This window comes from Microtus pennsylvanicus, chromosome 3 (assembly GCF_037038515.1).
Source record: "Microtus pennsylvanicus isolate mMicPen1 chromosome 3, mMicPen1.hap1, whole genome shotgun sequence".
NCBI classification, from domain to species: Eukaryota; Metazoa; Chordata; class Mammalia; order Rodentia; family Cricetidae; genus Microtus; species Microtus pennsylvanicus.
Genome location: NC_134581.1, coordinates 90,848,358 through 90,874,991, shown reverse-complemented (window position 1 = coordinate 90,874,991; position 26,634 = coordinate 90,848,358). Strand labels below are relative to the sequence as shown.

Sequence of the window (26,634 nt, the reverse complement as noted above, 5' to 3'; positions counted from 1 at the left end):
TCTTTCTCTTCCTGTCTTTGTGCTTAGGTGTAGATTAGGAAGCCAAGGGAAGGAGTCTGGGGAAAGAGGACCTTGTAGTACCCACTTAGTAAAATGTAGAGCTAAAGCCTGGTAGAATTAACCCCGGAGCCATCTGTCTCCTTCTCGGGAGAAACCCAAAGCCCGGGGGTGTAACTAGAGGATGCAGAATCAAGCAAGCACCTCCGTCTGTAAAATGAAACTGTAAGCTCTGTGCCTTTGACTAGACACAGACCAAGTCTAATTCTGAAAGAGCACATCCACTGTGGGAAGCTACTAGGTGAGCGAAAGGGAATGCCCAGCTAAAAGTTGAAGGTGATGAAAAGCATTGCCCTTTGTTTCTTATGTTGGCAAAAGGGCAGGCACAAAACGGAGGTGGATTGCTACTTGGCCAAGTGTTCCAGGCTGGGTGCAGTGGATGTGCAGCCTGTGGGTGCACAGGGTGGGATGCATGGACATGGACCCTCCTCCAGGTCCCCAAAGTTCCCTGTCAGTTCTTGGCCCAGACATTAACTGGCGGTGCTGGCGCACTTGCAGGAGCAATGCAGCAGCACTGCCAGCTTTTAGGGACAAAGGGAGTGTTTACAGCAGGCACATTGACAGCTGTCCGAGTGCCACATTTATTTACAAAATGTTAGTTAAATTACTGACAGTTGGCGCGGTGGAGGAAAAGCCGAGAGACAAGCTGACACTTCTTGATCTAGTGGCGCTCAGCTCCCAGCCCTGGCTCTGCTTCTCGTCTATTTATTAATTCTGTTATTTGTCTGGTAGTTTAATCTATGGATAACTTCCGGCTTATTCACTGGCCCTCGCTTTCAAGAGACTTCAGGTGTCCATGCAGTTTTACCACTCTGTGGAATTTGGTTTCAAATTCCTGGAGCTGTAAGTTGCCCTAAGGCTGACTCTTCTGAATGACAATGCCAGGCAGGAAGTGCCGAGGAGCCTTTGGAGGCTCTGGAGAGTGTACTGGAAGCAGAGAGCGCATATCCAGCCAGGCCTTGCACCTTCCGTGGCCACAGACAGACTATGATGTGAATAATGTCACAGACGGAAATGTCTCTGGATGCCTCTGCTCTCTGTCAGAGACAAGATTTCCACAAGAAAGCTAGACCAAGTACTTCTATTTTCCATTCTTTCTGACAGAAGCAATTAAGATAGAGGAAGAAGAACTTGGGTGATAAATGAGGAGCAACGTCGTTGCTCTACAAGTTTTAGACACCACAACATATTTTGAGTACAGCTTGTTATATTGCCTTTCCTCAAATGTTACAAAAGGAAAAAAAAAAGCACTGGTTGCCATAAACTGCTGTCTTTAAATTGTTCCCCCATCTCTCATCTTATGTCAAAAAAATTTCTGGATTTTGTTGAAATTTAAAATGGACAGATACGTGAAGGGTATTCAAGCTTTGTCTAGGCTTTCTGCTCCTCCTCGGCCCTCCTCCCGCATAGCTGTGTCATTTACTGAATTCCAAACTTGACCATTCCCACTGAAAGGTAAGCTCAATGAGACAGGGGTTTTAGTGTGCTGTTACTGTCTGCCATTGTCTGACAGAGTCTAGAAGAGTTGCCCGGCCTGTGGGCAGCGAGTATGGCATCACTAATGGAATGGTAGCCACAGAGCCACCTGGAGCTGACACTTCTCAGTCCTGTTGGTTCCGATAAGTTGAGGATGTTCTGGACTCACCATGGAATGGACAGAGGCATCTCCACAGAGCAGGGCCCATCCCAGAGACCTGAAGCTTCAAGGCCTTCTCTCCCTCTAGGAACATACCCAGGGTTTTATAGGGGCCTTCATAGGCTGGCCCAGGTCATTCCTACAGGTTCAGACTCTTGTCTGCCATCACCTTCTTCAAACTTCCAGTGCCTCTTAGGTACTTCTCCAAAACAACACAACCCCCATGTTACCTTCGGAATAAACTGGCTATTTTGAGTCTCTTTTCAAGATCCCACTTCTTCCGCTCCCTCTGCCCGAGAGGAAAGGGATAGCTGAGGGTAGGAGTGGAGGTGCGTTTGTCTCTGGACCTCTTAAAGCACTCGTCATCCTGCCTCTACACGGAAGCGAGTGACAGAAAGCCCAGTGACTGGCATGTGGCGATGTGAGTCCCGAAAGTCACCAGTCTATAAGATTGCATAGCGCCATCCTTATCTGATTACAAAAACCAAGCACATATGGAAAATGCTTGAAGAGACGCAGGTACAGCCCCTGTAAACCCACTACCAAAAAATTTGGTATGTACCTTTATGCTAATACAAAGTCCTCTCTGCTTTGTTAATGTTTCTGCTAGCATCTGCAAGGGCAGACACACTCACACATTCTGAGCATTAAACTACTTCTGACCAATGCGGTGCAGACCAGTTAATTTTCTGAAGTGACTTAGAGAAATTGCCACCTTTGTTCATGTATTTACATAAATTCTTTTCTAATAAAGGAAAAACAGACACTACTGATAATATGATGTTTAAGCACCACAAAAATTACTTCTCTAGTATGACTCTAAAAAGGAAAAAAAAATAATTAGAAAACTCCAAGCACTGGTCAGTTATTCATAGGAGAGTGGAGTTGTAAATAAGTTGGAATTCAGAGTTCAGAAGGAATATAAGTTCTATTTCCTAGGGAGGGCAGAGGGAACAGGGTGGATTTGTTACATATTTATATGCAGATATGGTATACATATGATATGGAACATGAAAATATGAGGTATTTTATATGATATATGAAACTATTTCATAATAAAGAAAAGCAATATGCATTTGGCTTGTAGGGCACATAAAACATGTGCTTCTCCTATGAGCCTTTCATCATGCCCTAGAGCTTGTGAGGAGACAGGACCAGTGAGAGGTACAAAGAGAAAAAGAAGAACCAGGCCCAGGACCACAGGCAATTTGCATCCTTCCTTACTTCCACCTACATGGACCAGGATCTCAGCATCAAACATGACCTCAGCATCATTCAGGACCTCAGTAATACCTATTCTACTCATTCTCACTTTCTACTATGTAGTAAATTTATGCAAAAAGAAAATGACTAAGATTGTAGCTTAGTGGTAGAGCATCTTCCTAGAATATGTGAGGTCCTGGTTCAATCACTAGCACCACAAACACATACATAATACACAATACATCATACATGTACACATTCATACATGTATGCTTACACACAAAACCCATAAAATATTAATAGCAAAGTTCCCAATGTATTTAGATGCGGAATATATGTTTATATTGTCTTTAAAAGAGTTCGCTTAGTTATATACAGCTTATTGAAATTATTGAGTAGAGATCACAAAATCATTGGTACCTACAGACTATTTAGAAACTTAGTACCAATCAAGGCAATACATGAAAACTAAGTGACCATATTCCTTACCTCTAGCACTTACCATATATTTATAAGAAGAGAATTCAAAACCCTCTTTTTTGGCTTCCTGGAGAAACGCAACACATCCCTGGCATCCTAGGTAACATTTTACCACAGTGCTTTCATCCGGGTTTGTGCTAACTCCGTTCTAACTGCGATCTCACACATCTACCTCTGACTTCCCCTTCCCGTCCTCTAGTAACCACTTTTCTACTCACTACTGCTCTGAAGTTAACTTGTTTGGATTCCACAAATGAGCAAGACCAAACAGGGTTTGTGTTTCTGGGTCTTACTTCATTTAACGTGCAATCCTCCAGTTTCATGCTCTTGCAAAGGACAGGGTTTAATTATTTGGGGAACTGAAGAGTATCCCACTTATTGCACAGTTAACATTTTCCTTACCTATTATCTGCTATTGAACATCTAGACTGACTCAGAAACCTTAACCATTTCTAACAGAAGTACAATGTACGTAGCGGTACTCGCACCTACTTGGCATCCTGGGTCTCCTTCCAGTGGGACTATTACACCAGACAGCAGCTCTGCTTTAGTGTTTTGAGCCCTCCAGAGTGTTTTCCATAAACTCTGCACTAATTCACCTTCCACAACAACACACATTGTTCTTTTCTCCATTTCCTCGCTAATACGTGTCCTACCTTTTTTTTTTTTTACAGTAATCCTTGTAACTATTCTTATGTACTTATGACACTCTACATACTTACATCAGGACTTGACACTGTATCTCTTAAGTATGTAAAACTACCATATACATAATAAACAAGGGTTTCGTATTTGTGATAAAGATGACAAAGGGATTTTAAATTAAACAACAAAATAAGACCAGCATCTTACAGTCTCTTTGCTGAAGCATTCACTGAACACTATTTCTTCTGAGCATTTCATCCACTTTAGCTACCACAGGACCATGAGCCATGGAGGGCTCTGATCATAAATGACAATAAAGCCTAGGGAACCATATAGTGCTTGTTCATCCAAGGAACTAACGGACTGGTACTTCTGTGACACCTCATGAGCCATCCAGGACATCTTCAGAATGCCTCCGCTGGAAATAACTTCCGACTTTGTGAGTCAGTGTAAACCTCACAACAGAGAGAGGCTCTCCAGAGGCGGCCCTCTTATAGCACAGGAAGGGTTAGTCAGGGACTTGATACAGGTCATTGTGAGGCCCCAGAGAAGTTCCCTAGCAGGCTGTTTCTGGCGGAGAGGCACAAATAACTTTTAAGAGCATGTAACATTTTAATAACGGCTAGATAAAAAAATAATAATTAACTACCAGAAAGTGGAAAGCTCTTATAATAGAACAGAATTCTAAATTATCAGATAGCTCCCATGGCTCCATAACACAGCATAAGGTCCAATGCGTTCCCATGACCGCACGCTCTGGGTCGAGCTCTGCCTTAAACTCTCCTATCTGTTCAAGTCCTAGAGTTCCCACCTCAACACTTTCATCTTTATTGTTGCTTCCCCCTAGAGCACTCCCTCCCAATAGATGAAGCAGGTCGGCCCAGCACACAGGGCATCTCACTTAAAGGTTCTACTTCAGGAAGGCTCCCCATCCTGCCTTTCCCCTTTCCTCTGTAGCACACCCAGTTGTACTGGCTTTAGGCTGCTCCTTCGCTCTCTGTCTTCTTGAGTCTCGAGGTCTAGAATGGCATTTGCTGCTCAGATATAGTTTCTTAACCAAATAATTGAACTGATATAAGCACAAAGCCTGGGGCTGTGGAAAAAATAAGAGACAGACAGCACCTGATGGGATGTTCAATGAAAGACGAAATTCAAAATGTTCCCAGTAGAGTCACAGCGCTGGGATCTCAGGGGGAGAAAGAAAGGACTGGAGAGAAGGTTGTGGAATTCACACAGGCTAAGCAAGCCCCAGAGGAGGCCATGCTTAAGCACTGGAAGGCTATGTCAGCCTTGAGACAAAACACAGGTGAAATGTCTCAGATGATTCCATCTAGAAATTCTCTAAACACATGGGAGAATCTCACTTCCCTCATCTTCAATCCATGCTAAAATATTTAACTTGTGGGTTTTTTATTTGTTTGGTTTGTTAGGTTGGATTTTGGTAATTTTCTCTGTTTGTAGCATATAATGAAACACCTAGTACTTGATATGCGCCAGGTATAATCCTTAGAAGTTTACATGTTAACTTACATGATTATTATAAATGATTATGATTATTAGATGAGTTGACCCACGTAAATTATTTATCACATAATGATAGGCTCTCATTAGATGCTGCAGTAGCTGATTTTGTTTTGGTTGCTGCTGTTGCTATCATTCTCCTCAGAGCAATTCTACCAGGTAAGTACTAAGGTACCACAGTCCCACCTCTTCTTGAAGAATCTATCCCATGGCCTGCAACTGATACCTGAAACATTAGATAATATACTGACCCTTACATACATCATGGTTTCCCACGTGTGCATATAGATAGTACGGATTTACTGATAATTTAGGCACAGTGTAAGATTTTAAAAATCTAATAGCAAAATATATTATTTATAGCAATATAGCATAATAAAGAGTTAGGTGAATGAATGTAGCCTCTTTCTCCCTCAAAATATCTTATTTGACTATATTCATTGTTTCTTTCTAAAACAATACTTAAAGGATTCTAGTACATCATGGCGTCGCTTTTGCCTATCCAAATTGTTAGCACCACTAACTTGTCTGTTAGTCCGTTATCAAGCAAAATAGGAATACTTCAACCCAAACATATGGTGCCCCAACAGTCTACCTGATAACTCAGACTGCAACTAACAGGCATGTATACTGTGGGTAAATGGGACAAGGGACACTTCACATCCTGGATGGAGTGAAGAGGCTAGGGGATGATTTTATCACACTCTCCAAAAGCCTGCAAGCTAAAGTTGATAACTACTATGTATCTGGATTTCCCATTTAATATTTGCAAGTGTGGTAGCTTGTGGATCACTGAGACTGCAAATGAGGAAAGACTATCGTATGACTTAGTACAGTTTCACAGATAAGTATATAAAGCCTTGAAAGGATTAGTCGAATCATCTCACAGCTCAATTTAAGTCCCAACTTTAAATTTGTACCAACATCACAGTCCATGTTCACTATGGAATACATCCTTAATGACCAGGTATTATACGAGTTAGGTTCCTCCATCTGAATAAAATATGCACTTATTGTAACTAACTAAGCTAGTGGCAGGCTAGTCACCTTGGCACTTGAAGCTTGGCACCTGTGAAAGGGTCTCTGATGCTCCTGAACTCCTGTGATTTCGTGTCTCTGTTACAGTGCCAGGAAGCCTGGTCCCTGCTTTCCATCTCTTCTTCCTTTCAATTAGTAGAGGAACCAGTGCCATGAAGAGAAAACTGAAAGACTATTGAAGTCTCTTTTTAAAGAAAGAGTGTGAACCACGGTGACAATACCAAAGTATGACAGGCAAGAGGATCAGACCACCATGACACCTTGTGGGAAAGATCTGTATCTGGCGACTCTGAGCACCTGCCTTTTTAGTCAACCCAGCCTCCTTGTATGGGCCTTGGAGCCCAGCACCTACTGTAATTGTATGGTAATTTTGACTAGTGAATAGGCTAGCTTTTAATACTAATAGTAACCCCAGGGACATGGGAATGTTATTCCTAATGCTTAATAACGTTGCTGCAAATGCTCTAAGGGAACAATGTTCGATTTTCAGATGGAAATAGAGATGATCCAATGAGAAGAGGGCACACACAAAAAACAAAACAAAACCCACTTTCTCATCATCCACAGTCGGTAGGCTTGAGTACTGAATAAATATAAAATATATGGCAAATAATTCTTCTGAACGGCTCAAGAGGCCTAATCCACATCTATTTTATGAGTCCATTAATGCCAAAAGTTCACCTGCTTCAGCACACAGGTGCATCTACACATAGTTGTAAAATGCCAGCTTCGTTTACAGCATCATAAGATGGCAACAGGTAGTCTCAAAATGAATATTATGCATACCATAAATGCTTATGAGGTTTATATTTAATATCAAAAAAAACATAGCAGAAACCCATGAATGATGCCATTTCAGTAGACAACAGTAGCTAGAGCCTCATGGCTGGTGATGGCAGGGGAAGTCCTCAGGCACAGCCTAACACCAACCATGGCCAGGACCATATCTATATCTTCAGGGCGGCTATAGACACAGAAAGTAGAAGCAACAGAGGGCTGGGGCTGTCTGTTTCTGCGGGATTGTTGTTTATTGCTCATCTCCTAAAACTCAGGTCTTCATTTCCATGCCCCTGAATTTCCATGTGGTAATAGCTCTGACATGTACGCAAGACCTCTTTTTGAAACAAATGTATTCTAATTGATATATAACAACATATAAACTATGATTGCTAATAAGAAACCATGCGAAAATTCAATATGTGACTAGATTATGTCATTTTTAATAGGATTATCATGTCTATTTCCTTGTCTATATTCTTTTTATAGGGAAGACATTTTAATTTTTTTTCTTTTAAAAATCTCCTACCTTGCAGTGGCATAGGCCAGCCTTGAACTCACTCTGTTGCCCAGGTAGGCAGGTGATATGCAGTCTTCCTGGTTCAGCCTCCTAAGTAGCTAGGGTTCCAAGCACATGCTACCAGCTTCAGACTGGACCTTCTGGTTCCTGTCTAATTGCTTTCTCTTCCTTTTTCAGTTTATAAATTTTGTCACCAAGTATCTGCTCTCCTTTGATAAGGAGAGCACATAAGCTTCTGAGTCACTCAATCTAGCTCCTCTGCAGACTTCCAGGGCTCTCGCCATGAAAGTATAGTTCTCCCCAGCTTGCAAGTCTGTTATACACCCCAAGGGATACTTTACTCCTGGTCAGTTCTTTACCCCACATGATGCATTTGTTTACTGTTTACTGAGCCTGATACATCGAGTTGTACAGGCTCAGGGTACATATGAGTTGCTCAGGGTCATAACAGGGAGGCTACCTTTTTGCCAGGTACTCAAGTGAGTGATTTCATCAACCTGTAGGAAGGACAACTGCTCCAAGTTTTCTGTGCCTAATGTTTACTTGGGGAAGATGTATGTTTCCAGTGCACACAGCACAGCACTGATCTCTCTCACCACAAAGACTTTCTCTGATCTAAGAGACAGTCACATAGGGGGTAAAATCAGAACCACAGAGGACAGAGCTGCTGGTGGAGGCAGCCTGATGCGTCTCCAGGTTCACATCAATCCTGCAGATACTGAGCTGCACTTTCCACAGTTCCTCCTCTCTTTGAGACTCTCCCAACATGATCTGGCCTTGTGTCTTCCCATCATGACTTGGCCTTAAGTCCTCACACCATGACTTTGCCTTATGTCTCCCAACATGTTCTTGTCTTATAGCCTCACACTATGACTTTGCCTTATGTCTCCCACCATGACCTCACCTTATGTCTCCCACCATGACCTCGCCTTATGTCTCCCACCATGACCTCACCTTATGTCTCCCACCATGACCTCACCTTATGTCTCCCACCATGACCTCACCTTATGTCTCCCACCATGACCTCACCTTATGTCTCCCACCATGACCTCACCTTATGTCTCCCACCATGACCTCACCTTATGTCTCCCACCATGACCTCACCTTATGTCTCCCACCATGACCTCGCCTTATGTCTCCCACCAGGACCTCACCTTATGCCCTCCCACAATGACCTCACCTTTTGCCCTCCCCTTGCCCACATTTCCTTTCTCCTCTACACAGATTCCCAATGTGAGTAACCCAAACCAAGCAACAAGACTCTCTTCCACAGTTTGACTCCTGACAGTGATTTTGTCTCCTTTCTCATCAATATTTTAAAGACCAAGCCTACAAACCATCCATCAGTCTCTTCGAGGGCTGTCAGTGAAAACACCAAGAGCTAGAATTCCTTCAGAGTAAAGGGTTACACTAAATAAGAAACTCCAGCCACTAATGAGCCATTTGTCATCTGAGAGGCATTTCCACTAATTGCAGTATCTCAGTTATAGCCATCACGGATATGTGTTAATTTGCTTTAAGGTAAAACTTTTCTTTGTCACTGGTTTTCACAGGCTCGCGGAGAAAAGGAGACATTTTACTTGGTACAGAGTTATAAAGTCGAGGAATTGAAAATCAAACATTGGAGGCTTCAGTTTGAAAAGGCCACGGGTCTGGCTTTCAGACATATTAAAAAAAAATCACAGAAAGGTTTGCTGAAGAAAATTAATAAGTTCATAATCTTGAAATAAAATACACATATATATCTATGCCATTAAAATGAAAAGTATGGATTGCATACTAACAGTTGAGTTTTGATTTAGATAAAGATAGTTATGCCAACAAATGGTCTCTAGAGCTCAGATTCAAACAGAAGCCCATTGTTCCCTTGTGTAGCAATCTAGTGGGGTTCTGGGTCAGCTGGTAGGGTGGGGCTTGTACCCTCTCTATACAGTTGTTCGGGGACCTCTCTGAAGGAGCATCTGCCACAGAGGATGCAGTTTCCAAGGTAATTTTGGGCAGCCAGGTGGAATCAGGAGAAAGAGCACAATGTATTTCACAAGGGAGAGTCTGACGACCAATGCATGCATACAGCTATTGCTTACACTCTTTTGGGTAGAACTGTCATATGATCAACCTAAGAAAGACCTGGAAAAACAGTCATGGACTGTGTCAATGGACAAGAATAAACAATTTATATTTTAGACACTAGAAGTCTTTTTTTCTCCACTGCTTTGCTTTAAAAGCAGTGAACCTAGCAGGATGGGGCATGCCTGCCTTGCTATTCCAGCAGAGAGCTGGAGTCTAGAAGAGCTGATTTTCTTAGTAACCCCTCGTGGTAAGTTGTGACAGAGCCAAGGTCCATGCAAAACCCAGGTCTCCTTGGCCCTGGGCCACCAGTCAGTCTCAAAGCGATGAATTTTGCATAGATTTTCCAGAAGCAATTGCACCGCTAAGATGACATAAAATTATAGAATGCGGCAGCGTTGATCCTGCCCTGTCCTCTGTGCCCTCTGCCTTCTGAAGAGGGATGGCATGCAAGCAAGCATATCAGCCTGTACAGAGACAGTTGGTACTGGGCGCACGCTCAGCTGTACCAATAGTATCAGCCCTATATGGTGTGCTATGTATTGTTTTGAGCACTCCACACTGTATTGATGGCTTAGTTCTCCTTTTACCAGATCCCTTAAATGATGGTAAACTGAGTCATAGCTCAGTGAGTCCATGTCCCAGAGATCATAGACCTTGGTGGTTGAGCCAGGATTTGAACCTGGGAAAAGTTTTGTGACTAGCCCCTACATTATCCTCTACAGCCCTGAGGCAGCACTTTCTTAAGAAAGTAGGCTTGCCAGACGGGTGGTACAAATAGCACTCAGAAGGCAGGGGTAGGGGGATCTCTGAGTTCAAAGCCAGCCTGGTCTACAGAGTGAGTATAGGACAGCCTGGAGTACACAGAGACACCCTGTCTTGGGGGTGGGGTTGTAGGTTTAAACTAAAATAAAGGGCACTGAATATTTTGCTACATCCCAGGCTCATGGTTCGCCTTCCTTCTGCTGCCACTTTCTTGTCTTCCACGTTCGTAGGCCTCAGGCTAGAAAATAATCCTTATTTCCTAGTGTTTATTAGATTTTCTATAAACCACCTTGTAAACGTGTGTATTTAAAGGCCCTTTAGATTCCGCACACCCTGGTTTTATGAGGTGTGATACACTGCCCACTGTCCAGGAAATTTCTTCCTCAACATCACATTCCACCCGCTGACCTAGAAGCAAACCCAACAGTAGCACCCATCCTTATTTGCACAGTTTAATAACACCTGAGCCCATGCCAGTACAGACTTTCCTCTTCCTAGCAAAAGATAAACAAAATCTCCACTGTTAATAGCCTACTATTATTCCTAATAAATGTTTCATTCACTCTACGAATATCCTTTAATATATTGCGTGTCCCAGCAGTAATTCAGTCACTATGAACGAGAGCAATAAAATCAGTGGCCTGGTGGATCTTACATTTTAGGGGAAGAGACAATAAATAAGTAACAGATAAATAAATAACAGGCCTTTCTAAGTATTAAGGCCATGATGAAAATTACAGTTAGGGAAGGGAACAGAAAGAGGAGGGAAGAGCTATTTCAATCAGCATGGCCTGGAGGATGTACCACTGGCAAGGACACATGACTTCGGTGAGGGCTGTCTGTGGTCACACACTTCCATGGCAGGTCCTAGCAGAGAGGGTAGACTTGGTGGATCTCAGAACAAGAGAAGCTCAGGGTGCCTCTGCCCTGGGGAGACAGCAGTGATGGGTTTGGGGTAATAAGAATGCTCATAGCCCAAGAGTTTATCTTTCATTCTGAGGATAACTGGACCAAAGCAGAGTTTAGAACACAGTCATGTAACATGATTTATGTCCTTAAATGATAAGCAGGACTTCTAACTGTGAAATGACTCTTTTTTTTTTTCATGTTTTTATTCATTTTATGTACTAACCACAGTCCCCACTCCCCTGATTCCCTCCCATCCACTCCTCAGAGGGGGTAAGACCTCCTATGGAGAGCCAATAAAGCCTAGCATATCAAGTTGAGGCAGGACCAAGCTCAAGGCTGAGCTGTATCAAGGCTGAGCATGGTATCCCACCATAAGGAATGGACTCCAAAGAGCCAGTTCATACAATAAAGAGAAATCTTGCTCCCACTGCCAGGGGCCCCACACAAAGACCATTCCATACAACTGTCACCCACATGCAGAGGGCTTAGTTAGGTCACATGCAGGTTCCCCAGCTGTCAGTCTAGAAGAGTCCATGAGCTTCTACGAGCTTGGATCAGCTGTCTCCGTGGGTTTCCCCATCATGAGCTTGACCCCCTTTGCTCATATAATCCCTCCTCTATCTTTCTTCTACTGGACTCAAGGAGATGGGCCCTAGTGCTTGGCTGTGAATCTCTGAATCTGCTTCCATTGGTTACTGAATGACGGTTCTAAGATGACAATCAGGGTAGTTACCATAGCCAGAACCTAGAAGCAACCCAGATGCCCCTCAACCAAAGAACGGATAAAGAAAATGTAGTATATTTATACAATGGAGTACTATTTTTGAAGAAAATTCAAAAAACAAACAAACAAAAAACCCAAACAAACAAACAAAAAAAAAAAACCCAATGACTTCTTTACATTTGCAGGCAAATGGATGGAACTAGAGAAAAAAAAATCATCCTGAATGAGGTAACTCAGACCCAGAAAGACAAACATGGTATCTACTCACTCATAAGTGGATATTAGTTGTAAAGCAAGGGAAAGGATTCTTTAAGAACACAAGCAGAGGGGCTGGAGAGATGGCTCAGTGGTTAAGAGCGCTGTCTGCTCTTCTAGAGGTCCTGAGTTCAATTCCCAGCAACCACATGGTGGTTCACAACCATCTGTGGTGAGATCTGGCGCCCTCCTCTGGTGTGTGGGCATACATGGAGGCAGAATGTTGTATACATAATAAATAAATAAATCTTTAAAAAAAAAAAGAACACAAGCAGATGGGAGCTGGAGAGATGACTCAGTGGATAAGATCACTGGCTGCTCTTCCAAAAGACCCAGGTTGTGTTCGCAGCACCTGCATAGCAGCTCATAACTGTAACTCCAGTTCCAGAGAATCCAGTGACCTCTTCTGGCTTCCTTTGACATTGTAGGTATGTGGTACACATACACGCACGCATACAAAACACCCATGTACTTTAAAAAACAAAACAAAACAGAAAAACAGACAACTCATTTTATATAAACAGGAATAGAAGTAAAAATCAGAGGCAATGTTATCAAATAGTTTAGGAGCGAGGATGTTGACTTTGACCTGGGGGTTCATTCAGATGATGAAATGTGGTCTCATTCAGGAAATTACGCAAGAGTGAAGATGAACTGAGTTTGCAAACTCCGAATACTAAGCACAGCATAAGACAGGAAGACAAATAAAATGGCTCCTAGATTTCTGACCTGGACACGTGGATGACAAATGAGCAGTTAGTGTTGACAGTTCCCAGGTCAAGAAGCAGTCAGTTAGTGAAAAGTGGGGCTGAGCTGAGGAGGGGCTGGCAAAGAGCATGAGAGAGGCACACAATCTGACTGTCATTTGAAAGGGGCTCTGCTGGTTCAGAGAGGGAAAGTGTAGTTCAGAGGGAAGGGCATGGTCAGGATGGAGAGTGATTGGCTGGAGCCAGAAGACAAGTGGTCAATAATGCTGTGTTGTATCTGTTTGTCCCCCACAGCAAGTTTTAAGGATAATGAGAAAGAAACAAACAGAAGTCACAATGAGCATCAAAAAACGGACATAAATTCATCTTTCAGATCTCATGGTAAGTAAGACATGGGAAGGAAACTAGTCAATATTGGTTGAGATGGCTTGAGGGATGGAAATATTCCAAAATAGTTCATTTTCACCCAAAGGACAGGGGAATGGTGACAATGTTAAAGAAAATATTGGGTGTGAGAAATTTGAAGAGGTTTGTGGGATTAGAAATAGGCATGTAACATTCTTCAAGTTTCAGGTATAGAAGAGTATCATGGTAAGAATCTGGAGGTGGCAGGTGATGGCTTATGGTTGAGATCTTTTATCATAACAAAACCAAAAGTAGAAATGAGTTCATTCTGACAGACTTCTAAGAGAGAGGGAACCCACTCTAACAATTTCCAACCTCCTCAGCCTCCCTGGCAATTGCAATGGGAGGGAGCTGGCATTATTCCTGGGAAGGGGCAGCAATACCTACAACACTGTGAGCAACACTGTTCTGTGGACTGCTATTGTTCATATCATGGTTGAAGACTGCATGGTCCAAGCAGGCCTTTCTGTAGTTTATTATATATGACTGTTATTACTTAACAAACGCCTTTCTTTACAATGCTGTACGGCTGTGATAACGGGGAAGCAAACCAAATGGTTTCAATCGATAAGAACTCTAGTCTCACACTTCTGGAGCTTGGAAGCCTGAGATTCTGGGAACAACAAGGCTACATCACTTGGAATCCCACATGCAAGGTTCTACCTGGTCCGTTCCCACCTCTGACTGCTAACTATGCAGCATTCCTTGTCTTCCAAGCACATAACCCCAACATCTGTCTTCTCCATCACATAACATTCCTCCCATGTGTCCTCTATATATCTGTGTTATCATTGCATGAATGAACTGGGTATATTGGCTCAGGGGACCACTTAACTGTAGTATAACTTCATTTCAGTTCATAAAAGAGTAAGCATCCTTTAATCCAAAAGTTCAAAGAACCCTCAAAATCTCACTCCATGAGCACCAGCATAATAGAAGTAGAAAACTCCATACCACTCCATACCATGAACACAGTGTCATCCACAAAATTATTTAAGATGCTATACAAAGTCATCTCCAGGCTATGTACACAGGACATATATGAAACATAAAATAAACCTGTGAAAAGGATGATAAAGCCCCATCCCTAAGACATCTGATCATGCAATTGCAAAAATTTGTTGTGGGACAATGGTTTTACCCTGTAAAGATTTGTTTCTTGTACTTGTTTAATAAATGCTGATTGGCCAGTAGTCAGGCAAGAAGTATAGGCAGGACAATGAGAACAGGATTCTGGGAAGAGGAAAGCTCAGTCTGCAGTTGTCATCCAGATGCAGAGGAAGCAAGATGAGAATGCCTCACTGATAAAATTACCAAGCCACATGGCTAACACAGACAAGAATTATGGTTTAAGGTGAAAGATAAAAGAGCTAATAGGCCAACCAGTTTATAATTAATATAGACCTCTGTGTATTTCTTTGGGATGACAGCAGGACCAGTTGGCACAGAAACCTCTGTCAACAAAAATTTAAAAAGAAACACATTATTAAAAATACAAATCTTAAATGTAAGTCTCAGGCATCTTGGATATAGAACATTCAATTCTACTTCCAAATAAGATCATATATAAGGTATGAGAAACAGTCTCTTGTTTGTTTTGTTTTGGGATGAGATGGGCACAATTCTCCTTACAACCCCATAAAACTCCTCTTTATGGTGGTCACACACAAAAACAACAGCATTCAATTAAAAATAATTTGCATACATTTCCTCTCTTACTTGTAAATTCTGGTGAGCTACAGTTGTTTTAGATTGAGCTCTCCTGATGGGTAAATTTGTGAAAAGATGATTTTTCTGGGTGTGAGAGCATTTTTCCTCTCATCCATTACATTACAGTCTGTCTAAAATCCAGAGAAGATAAGAAATTGCTTTCATACAAATACATCTTCCTTTGCCTCCATGGGGCCAACAAAGCTTTGTCTGAAGGTTGATTTCAGTTTTATGATTTTCTATCAGTCTGTTGGTTGATGCTGTTTTCATTAAAAATTCTATTATTTTTTTTAAAAATCCATCATCAGGTTCTAAGATTAATTCATATGTTCATTTTACAAGACAAAGCTCACCCCAAAAGCTTTTTAAGCAAAATATTTCACTCTGAGAAGACAGAAAATTGGCCAAACACTCCAAAACAAATCCAAACAACTCAGCTATGTGAATGCATGATTTTTGACAAACAGATCATAAAAGATGGAAGCTGTAATACATAATAGCTCTTACACTTAAGTTAATTTACACATTTTGCCACTGGCTTTGGAAGAAAGCGCTTTTTTGATCCCATCCGTGAATCCCAAGATCATTTGTAAATTTTAGAAATGTCCCAGATTTTCCTCCACCCTAAAGAAGATGACCAAATGCAAGTTTCTATCTCAATTTTCACCATACAAGTTCTGGCCCAGCCTTTCAATAACAAGGAGACATAAAGGACAGGCAAAAGAAGCTGGTACACTATTTAAGATGGACATACTCAAAGAGCCCCTGTTGCATGAAAACCCATCCCATCTTACTGCCCTACTATATCATATTATCACAGAGACTTATCCTCCAAGGACAGAGGTCCTCCTAGCCCAAATCTGTCTGTGAATTTCTGATAACCTACTTTATGAAACATTCTAGACAGCTTTGTTGGGTGGAAAATTCATCTTCAGAGCCATGACCTGTCACAACTTGCTTTGCAACAATCTTGTTAGGAAAAATGAAGGAATTCCTTTCTTCTCACTTCCTTTCAAAAGTAAAATGTCTCAAGAAATGATTGGAACATAAGAAGATTCACAGATCAAAGCAAAGGTGTTGGAAAAAGCATGCACACACACACAAACACACACACAATTACAGATGATTATGGGTGTACAAAGCAGGATTTATCTTTTTATAACCCTTTAGAAATGAACACAGTGAATCTATGGAAGTATTGTGACATGAATATTAGACTTACAACAGTTTATGATGAGAAAAGGAAAACATGTATGGATGTTACATACACCTATATATACATAAGTTTATATACATATATATCCAAATACATATGAAAAGATAGTTATGCATTAAATTTTGTACATCATGGGGGTTACTCTTTTCCCTCTCTACCTGTTGGTCATCAATCCAAGAGGACAAAGGGTCAGAACTGGCAACAGAAATCTTTGTAAGTATCCCACGAGCATGAATGGAAACAGCCCTCTGGAGGACTGCTTTAGGTGAAACAACTCAACTTTATAGTTGAGTATAAAGAGTATATAGGATTGGGGAGCCTGGACACAAACCCCAGTTTGTATTAAATGGCACGCTCCCATCACAAGGCCTAGTATATGGCAGTAGGGTCCTATAGCAGAACTCCTAGCACAAGCCTTCTTAGCAAAGATCTGGGTGGTCAAGCTGGAGATGAATCAGGCTTCTGGCTAGACACAGTTTTCAGATAAGGTCAGTGCCCCAGGGACATTATCAAGATGCAGGCAGGTTGAGGCAGGAAGTTCTGCTGGGGAGGGAGGAATCCAATTTTGCCTAGCTATGGAGATAAGCTGCCAGGCCATGAAAGGCTGTGACCTCTACCAGTCAGGAAAAGTCTTCCAGCAGTGCAATGCTTTGTTTTCACCACACAACACCATGGAGTGTCTAGCAACTGTTGTCTTCAAACAAAAACCACACTGAAAAGATGTCTGTCCCAGGATTGTTTGGGTTCCTGCTTTCAAGTTCAGTTTCCTTCAAATGGGTCCCCTTGTCCCTCAGCACACTCCTGATGGAGTATAGTTTGTTGGTATTCTGTTTCATAGACCTGTCTCCACCAGCTGTCATTCAAATAAACTTCTCTTTTATCACCTCTCATTGCTCACACAGAAAACCTGAAGATGCATCCTAAATCCAATGAACTTTTCATGTCATAAAACACTGCTTTTAGACCATCCACATGGGTTTCTGCATGCATCCAGATAAATAGGGTATTGATGGCATTGTCTACTGTTTTTACTGGTCATCAATCAGACAATGGAAATTCACCAACTTTCCTTTGGTCCAAAAAGCAGAGTTAGGAGAGAACCAAGAATGCAGCAATAAATGTCAGATGCACACCTTGTAGGTGTGCAGAACAATTCGGTATGTAGTGGGAAAATCCTCCTTCCTTTAGGCACACACAGCCTGGTGAGACTGCAGCCAGGGCCTGGGGTTTGTGCTCGATGTCAACTTTTTTCACCTGGGAGCAAGACTGACTGTCACTGCCCTCGTTACACTGTGTGACTGACCCTCATGGTCTCTGTAGTCCTTTCAAACCTCAAAACATTGGGCACCCTAACAGAGGAAAGAATAACTATTTCTGCAGCACAACACCGGCGGAGAGAAGCGATACTGGAAAACTGGGTTGCCCCTCTCCATGTAGTTTTGGGTTCCAGGAAGAACTGGCTGACTCCCACCCCTTCTGTCCCATAGTTGGTTGAGTTTTCATGTTTTTCATTTTGGTTCCTGGCTCCTCTGTGGGCTGACATAATCTAGGAACCTCCCCACACAGGCCCAGCTGCTATGTTCCTGGGAGCCCCAGACCACAGGATGACTGCCTGACCGGCTTCTAAGGGGAGCACAGTCAGCAACCCGGAGTGAAGACAAGGAAGAAAGCTCAGTGCATGCTTCCTGGAAGGCACTGTCATTCAGAAGGAGTGAAGCCATCATCAGGAATCAATAGTTCCACCATGAGACAACTACTGCCAGGGGACTCTAAATATAGAAGATGGGAAGGGAGATGCTTGTTTGTTCCCCTCCTCATCTTAGGTAGACTATTTTCTCTGAGGAACACCTGACACGTCATCAAGAACATTTCTTCAAAGATTGGGAGGCTGGGTAGTAAAGTGACCAGCCAGAGCAGAGACACGTGTCATAGCACAGCAATCAAATAAGGAACAAACTCCCAACACAGCCCATCTGTGGAGAGCTCAGCAAGACACCAGCTCAATGAATTACATGCATTTGGGACCAGCACACGGTACCTCATCAGGAACTACCCCACACCACATGACCATGGCAACTATGATGCTGCACCAAGGACATTCCAGGGCAAAGACAATACAAGATGCTAAGGTAAAGAGAGACAGTCAAGGCGAGAAGGGAGCCATCTTAGACACACATTTCTTCACTCATCCATGCAGCTCATTTTTGGTCACTTCCTGTAAAAAAGACTCTGGTGGTTGAATATGCTGAACAAGCCAGAGAGTGCACACTTATCCCACGGAACTCCCTGTCCAGAGGGTGCACACTTATCCCACAGAACTCGCCATCCAGGTGAGGAAGGCACACAGCACACAAGTAACCAAACAAATGGGATGATGTTTGATGGAGATGAGCGCTCAAAAGAAAGCGCCCACTGTGAGAAGCTGATATTAAGACTGGTATAAATGGTAGGAGGACTAAATTGATTTGGGTGTCAGCAAAGGCCTCAGTGTGGTGGTGGTGGTGGTGGGGATCTCATCAGTACGTGGACCCAAACCGGAAAGAACAGTGGAGCCATCTGGATAGTGTGGTTCCTAACAGGGACAACCAAAAGTAAGCTCCGTGAGCCAAGTCATGTGCTTAGCATTGGTATAAAAACCCAAAAAAAGTATGGTTCTCCCTTCCAGGGCCCTCAGAGTATCTGTGGGCACTAAGGGAGACCCATAAGGAACCCAATTTCCTAACTCGGAATGGAAATTCTCTAGATCTACCACAGTCTTCTGGGTTACTTATTGGAGCTGCCAAATAAAATCTCAGCCTTAATCTGATACATTAAATCAGACTTTTTATTTTTAACTGGTCCAAGAAAAATGGCATGGTTCAGTTACTCCAAGTCTAGACACAGATAGAGTAGAGATTCAGTCTCTGACTTGCTCTATAACCAGGAAATAACTCACTTTTGTAGTGGCGGTTTTATTTGTGGAATGTCTGACCCAGGTTTCTCACTGGGCAGAATCACTGAAAGACATTCTGATGTTTCGTGAAGGTCTATACCTGGACCTCCCCAGGCCGATAACCATCTCAATTTCTGAGCTGCTCAGAGTTACCTCTACTTTGTTTGTTTGCTTTTCAAGACAGGGTTTCTCTGTAGCCCTGGATGTCCTTGGATTCTTTGTAGACCAGGCTGGCCTTGAACTGAGAGATCTGCCTGCCTCTGCCTCCCCAGTGCTGGGATTACAGGCATGCACCAGCACTACCTCTACTTTTTAATACTACTATGTGTTAACCACTGAAAGCCTCCCTCCACCAGAGGGCGCTCTGCTCAGCACCTCCTCTCTTGCGGCCCCCAAGTGTTAACCTTGATTGAGTGTTCACAGGCTGGCTTTGGAGAGTGGACCCTGAGCTTCTGAGAGCCAAGTCCAGGCCTCCATATCTTTCCCTCCAGACTTCAACACCCTGCTCTGTGAAAGAACCCTGCAATAAATTGTTGTTGTTTGATCATTAATATGTTATAGAATGAAGTGATAGGGAAATGCTATAAGCAGTGAAGGATAGTTGTTTCATCTTCATTCATCTGTTTCATAGACCTCTGTCATCCAGGGTGCTCATGACGTTAAAAGGTGTGATCTTTTTTCTCTAAGAATGAGCTCAGCTCACTTAGAAAGGCAATTAAACACACACAAAAAAGAGGGAAAATGGCAGACATCGAACACTACTGAAGAGAGACCCAGAATTCATGGGGCCCTGATAAGTCATGGGAAATCTTGATGGCTGAGGTCTGCTGAAATCACTCAAAACCAACACTGTAGCTCTCTCACTTGCTACTGGTGTAAGTTCAGATAAATGCTGCTCTTTGGGTCCCAACTCCTTTATCTGTAGAGTGGGAGATCATTTAATGAAGTTCAGAGAGTATGGAGGATTAATTGTTACTATGTACCCTTAGTTCACAGAACCACACAGCGGGTGGTCAACACATGATAAGCTAGTCAACTCAGGATAACACTGCTCAACTTAACATCACCGTTACTAGGGCCTCCTGCTAGTCTCACTTCAAAACCTCCTAGCTATTCCACGTTAATCAAGCAAAGTTTTGTTTTCTGAGGAGGAGCTTCACTAGGGATCCCATCGGGGCTTCATATGAGCCAAGCAAGCACTCTTTCAATTGAGTCCTCCCAGGACCAAGTGAGGCGTAATTCTTTATGCCAATGCCTTAGTCTTCCCATCTGTAAAATGTGATAATAATAGCCACTACAAAATAATTATTATTAGGATTCACTTACATTGTTAGGAGGTTGAGACATTAACATACAGCGCTTTGGTATTCCCTAATACACGGTGACTACTCAACACACCGGGTCTACGTAGTTACACATTCTGAGTCACGTGATCTCACCATCCATAGGAACATCAAAGGAAGGGCAAAAATGGAGGGAGTTTGCAAATGCCGGAAACCCTGCACACATTGCCAACACCATCGTTTCCTAATAGCTCAATGGAGATCATCAGAGATAACTAGAAGAAGTAAAATAAACATAAACTTTAAAAGTTTCTTCAATGTAGAATTTGTTGCTGAAACATTTATTCTTTAGGGACTACAAAGGATCTCAAAGATCTTTTGGTGAGAACAAAGCAGAATAAAAGAAACTGGAACAGAAAGTCCTCTGCTGGTCATAAAGGGAACTGCAGTCTTGCTGCGAGGAGGATGGGATGGTCTTCCATGTAAGTGGAGGTGCTTCAGCCTCCCTACTTGTTGACAGGGAGGGAAGGAAACCAGTTCCATCTAGTGCACAGTTTTAAAGAAAGAAAAACCATGAAATCACAAACCACTGGATGGTGGCAACTCCTAAACAGGCAAGAAGCAAATTTAGCAGTTTTTATAGAAACAAAATAATGCATCCTAGAATCACTACGTGCGACTTTCCAACACAGAACAAGAAAAGGCAGGACATGTGTCTAAGAATTCAGAGCTTCCACCCCGAACAGTGCACCCTTGACAAGGAAGTCCTTCCGTGTTCGAGTGCAGTGCGATCTGAGAAGAGTGAGCAAAGACCTGAAGGGCATGGGTGATACACGCGGAGCTTGCCTGCTACACCCGGTGCCAGGTCTGACCACAACTCGTGGCCATGACTGATGTCTTGTATCATTCACACCCTGGTTCGTCTAATCCCTAGGTGTTAGGGTTCCTTCCACTGAGAGGGCCACCCTCCTGAATGTCACAAAGACATTCAGCTTTGTGTGGCTGACACAGCATAGCAGGGGACCGGATGGACCTTTTATGCAAGGTTGGATTGTGACCAATCCTGAGGCATACAGACACAGCCTCTCCATATCCACATACTGCTATTTGGATTCAAACAAGACCACTGTGGGGAAAGTCTATGTGAAAATACAGACTAGCATTGGTGTCTGAAGGAGACAAAGGTGAGGGTAGAAAATGAGAACAAAGTAGCCAATCCACAGTAATGTGCTCTGAGAAAGAAGCCCCCGGCCCTGGCACCTGCTGGATGCAGCCGCTCTCTGAAAAAGCCAGAACCTCCTGAGCCATAGGGCTATTGCCTGCCTGGGATGACATCTTGGGCCACTCTAATCCCCTTGTTTTCCTTACAATGTGAGAGTTACTGTCAATGCCAATTGTCTATTTATAGACAATTCAAATCCCTAGGGCACTCACTACTTTCCTTTCTCTCTTTTAATGTGTGTGGGTAGGTGGATTTATTTGTATCTAAGATAATCCACATAGATAGTATCTCTATTTAGTTCCTCAGGGTCTCCTTCATGCAGCCAAGGGTTTGGGTCAAAGGAGCCATCTAGAGAATATTAAATTTTCCTGACTATATTGTTTTAGAGATTTGGGGGTTTTTGTTGTTGTTGTTGCTGTTTTCTATTGAAGTAGTCTGAAACCAATGCATAATTACATCTTCCATGAAGTCCCTATGTAAAGTAAATACCAGTCATTTCAGAGAGGGGGCCACCTGGGCAGGTTAGTTTAATATGGAGTATTTCCTCGGGAGTCTATTCGTGGATCACTGAGTACCCAGGAGTTCTCTGGAACCATGACAGTTAGATCTCCAAAGACAAAGGATCTTGGGATATTTGCAGCCTTGCATGGTTCCTTAAATCACAAGTGTTTTTGAAAATGCTCTCACAATTCGAGTCTGTGCAGCCAGCACTCCCTCCCCAACGCTCTCTGTCCTATGGATATCGTGCATGCATTCCAATCTCGGGACACTAATGGGACCAAAACATCTGGCACCAAAGTCAAGGTTAATTTTCCAAGAATCTCTATGTCAGAGGATGAAAATAATGTCCTGTCGCCTGTGGTCAGGTCAGTGGACCGTTTTTTGAAACTTTATTAATGAGGACACATTAAGTCAAAGTGAGGCAGAAAGGTTTCTTGGTCTCTTAAAAATCCCAGTGATCAAAATTTCCTATCATAATGATCCAGTGTGTAGCCTTCCTGTGAGAGGTGTGGTTTCATCCACACTGGAAACAGAGTTAGAGTGAGGTAACAAGGGAGACAGTCTTGCCCCACTTAATACAAAATGTAGCCAAGATTCTTCTCCTCCTTCCCAGGTCTTGCAATCCTCAACCCCATGAATCATTCCTGACCCAACACGACACTAAAGCCTAGAGTTTGGAGCATGCCAAGTTTTGCACATACTGACTGGATGGACAGAACAGCTAGAACATAGTTCACTCATGGAGACGGCATTTTCCACAGACAAATCAGAGGGCATGGCACCAGTGTTCGAAAGCCACATTCAGACAGGAGAGCGCATCTGCCTCTGCCCACCATCTCATGGAATCTAGACATTCCAGAAAAAAAAATTGGTAAAACCAGGCTCAGGAAAAAAGGTTTTGCAAAGTTCAGTCCCTGGTGGCAACAACCAGTGACACGGGTGGAGTGAGGGCATCCCCACCAAGTCATACCCCTGCTTTGGGACACATTAACTTCAGAGAGAAGATCATCCATGCTGAGTCTCAGGCAAGTCCCAGGTCACCAGAGCCACCGGGCTCAGGAACAGACAGTACCAGGACCACTGCCCTCAAAATGAGAAGCTAGCCCTCACCCTTCACAAATCCCCGAGTCAAGGAAGCCAGGTTCGGGAAACACAGATCGACCCTGGCATTGCCTTGCGATTGCCACATGCCTTGGCAGAGCAGCCAGCTCAACCAGAAATTGTGCAGCGGAGGGAACTAGCGACCTCTCCACTAGCCCTGGCTTGCTCCACTGCACACACCCGCACCCCTGTCCCTGTCCCCCAGCCCAAACAAATCATTATTTCGTAGAATGGCAGTTCCCTACCTGAGGGTGGCGCTCTCCCCCTGCCTGACCGTCACGTTGTCCATAGCTTTGGGAAAGGTGGCATCTCCGCTGCGCACCGGCACTCCTGTGGGTACAAGGAACAGCAGCCTAAGAGACACGACCACGAGGCACTTCCAGGGCAGGAACAGGTACCCACAGACCCCCATTCTCGACAGCTACAACTTCCCAGAACTCCGGCAGAGGCACGCACACGCCCCCCGGGCGAGCACAGGAAGTGGGTGGGGTGGGGAGTGAGCGCGGGGACCCAGCGATGAACTAGCGGCGACCGCGCGATGCACTGGGAGGAGGAAAGCGCGCAGACTCCTCCAAGTCTAATATTCCTCCCTCAAATCCAGCCTCAGCTCGCCAGCCTCCAAGAACCAGTTTCCACGGCACGCATCCGAGGCGGACTTTCTCCGTGCTGCCTGTGGCCAGGAAGGTGGCCAGGAAGGAGAAGCGCAAGGCAGGCAAGCAGGCGCACAGGTGCTGGTCTCAGGAGCCGCCTCTTCCCTGTAGCAGTTCAGGCATGGCACTTTGGACAGGAGTAAGCACTTTGGTATCCAACAGGGCTGTGGCTGGGTTGCATCCAGCTACCCAGATGTGGTCTGCGATTCCTCAGTCGAACAAGGGGAAATCCAGCACTTTCTTAAGTTTCAGAGCAAGGCTCGCCGCCAGAAACAATCTGGAACAATAGCAGATGGAAAGTAGAGCACGCAATAGGCGGCACTGATGGTGCAAGGAGGCTACTGCTAAGCCGGCTTCGTGCAATCCCGGACTCCAGAATCCTGCCGCAGAGCCTCGGTCAACTTCCTTGGAGCCCAGATGCGCGCCGCAGCCTGGACTGTCTCTGCAGCGCAGCAGCAAGGCTGGAGCGGCCGGGCAGGGCGGACCTTAGCGGTCCCTCGCCTGCTCTTTGGCTCGCTGCAGAAGGCGAAGCGCAGTCGGCACCGGAGCCGCGGACGCCACGCTCAGCGGCCGCCCCCGGCCTCCGCGCCGCCTTCCTCCCGGGAGCAGCCCCGACGCGCGCGGGCCCCGACCGCCGGGGTTGTCATGGCAGCAGCTCCATCCCTGACCGCCACTTTCTCTCGGAGCCGACTCCAAGCAATCCGGCGGGCGGGTGGCATGGACTGCGTGCTCATCCCGGCGGGTGCGGGGCGCGGGAGCCCACCTTAACCCCCGCCGCGCCGGGCCAGGGCAGGGCTGTGCACTACCTCTGGCCACAGGTTTTAACCATTTCTGGACTTAAAAGAGCAAGCTATTAGCAATTAAGAAGACAAAGTTACTGTGAGGTCTTAATAAGCCCTAGACATCTTATTAAGGGTCACAAACTAACTAGGAAGAAAAGAGCCTGCAGCATGCATTAGTGCACCTTTAAAATGGTCAAATTAATTCTATCAGCATTTAGAGTAGTGTTAGGAGGATGCTCACATAGTCTCATTTTTATTCAACGTTACACTACCCTCGGCATTCCACCCACCCATCCCCAAAGCTCCTTAAAACCTCATAGACTAAACAGGACCATTCTAAATAGAGATAGTCCATGAAAAAATAAATGTACAAATTCCAGAAGCGTCTTGGTGGGTGAAATGAGCAAAATCCCATTAAACCCATTGACATGTTAGTCAAGTTCAACACTGCCTTTCTTAGCCCCCCGCCCCCTCTTCACACACACACTCTGAGTATGCTAGCCGGTAAAAGGAACACAGGCTTGGGCCAATGAAAGCCATTGCCGAGTTTATAAGAAAGATTCTCGAGGTTCTGGGTTCACACCCTGGCATACCTGATTTCATCTCCAAGAGGTGTGGCTTTCTTTAAATCATTGAAACCCAAAGAAAAACTGGGTATGCCTCAGGACCTGTGACTTCTCTCTGTCTGTTGCAGGTTCCTCTGTGCCTACATCATGTTTCTCCCTTCACCCTAGCTCTGATGGACCATGCCTAGTCCCTGTGCACGGAACAGAGGGGATCCGTAGGAACAGTGAGAGTAACACCAATAGACTCCCTTCTCAGGTATTTCTAGTCCTGAGCTTCCAATAATGACTTAAATTGTTCCTGGGAATAGGCAGGAGGATGTGATGGTTTTGTTTGTTTCTGCTGGCCTTTCTGTTGCATGACAATTGGGATACTATTTTTTAAAACAAACTATAGAATAACAGTTAAAAACAACAACAACAACAACAACTCTTCCTTCAAAGACATCTAACACCAGAGACCAAAATACCACTACAAACATGATTAGCCACAGCCACGCTGGTATTACAGGGCCCTTGACACTATTGGTAACCCCAGCCATTTCCACGTAGGCAGCATGTAAGGATCCACACGGGTACTTCTCCCACAGCATCCCCCTCACGTTGCTACACCAGAGGGAGGGGAGGGCAGAGGTCAGCTTTGGAATGTGTTAGCCAAATTCAAGGGCCACAAAGGAAGACTAGCAAGCTTGTTTTTATTTTTTTCTGTTTTCATACTTGCTCAGGCAGTGCTGGGCCATGAAGTATCGAGCAACTTTACACCGGAGGTGTCAAAATGCTTGACATCAATTCATTACTAGGCCAGTTCCCTACTGTCTCCTCCAGTGACTTTTTTTGACATTAAAGTCTCAGGGAACTCATCCACTATTTTTGAACCCAGGGAACCTTTTGACATACCGTGCCAAAAATGCTGGTTCTTATGGCAATAGCAAATGGCTTTTTTGGGGGGGAGCCTATTTTGTCTC

General features: G+C 44.0%; 1 protein-coding gene across 6 annotated transcripts in view; it reads right to left on the bottom strand.

Annotated features, from left to right (window-relative positions):
* The window catches only part of Ntm (neurotrimin), a 978,968-nt gene that overhangs the window by 395,578 nt on the left and 556,756 nt on the right, over nt 1-26,634 (bottom strand). For 5 of the 6 annotated variants that reach the window (XM_075966465.1, XM_075966466.1, XM_075966461.1 and 2 more), the window contains one exon: nt 23,920-24,004. In XM_075966465.1, the coding sequence (XP_075822580.1) occupies nt 23,920-24,004 (85 nt within the window). Of the gene's footprint in view, nt 1-23,919; nt 24,857-26,634 lie in introns of those variants that run through there. The other variant, XM_075966463.1, reaches the window with a different exon arrangement.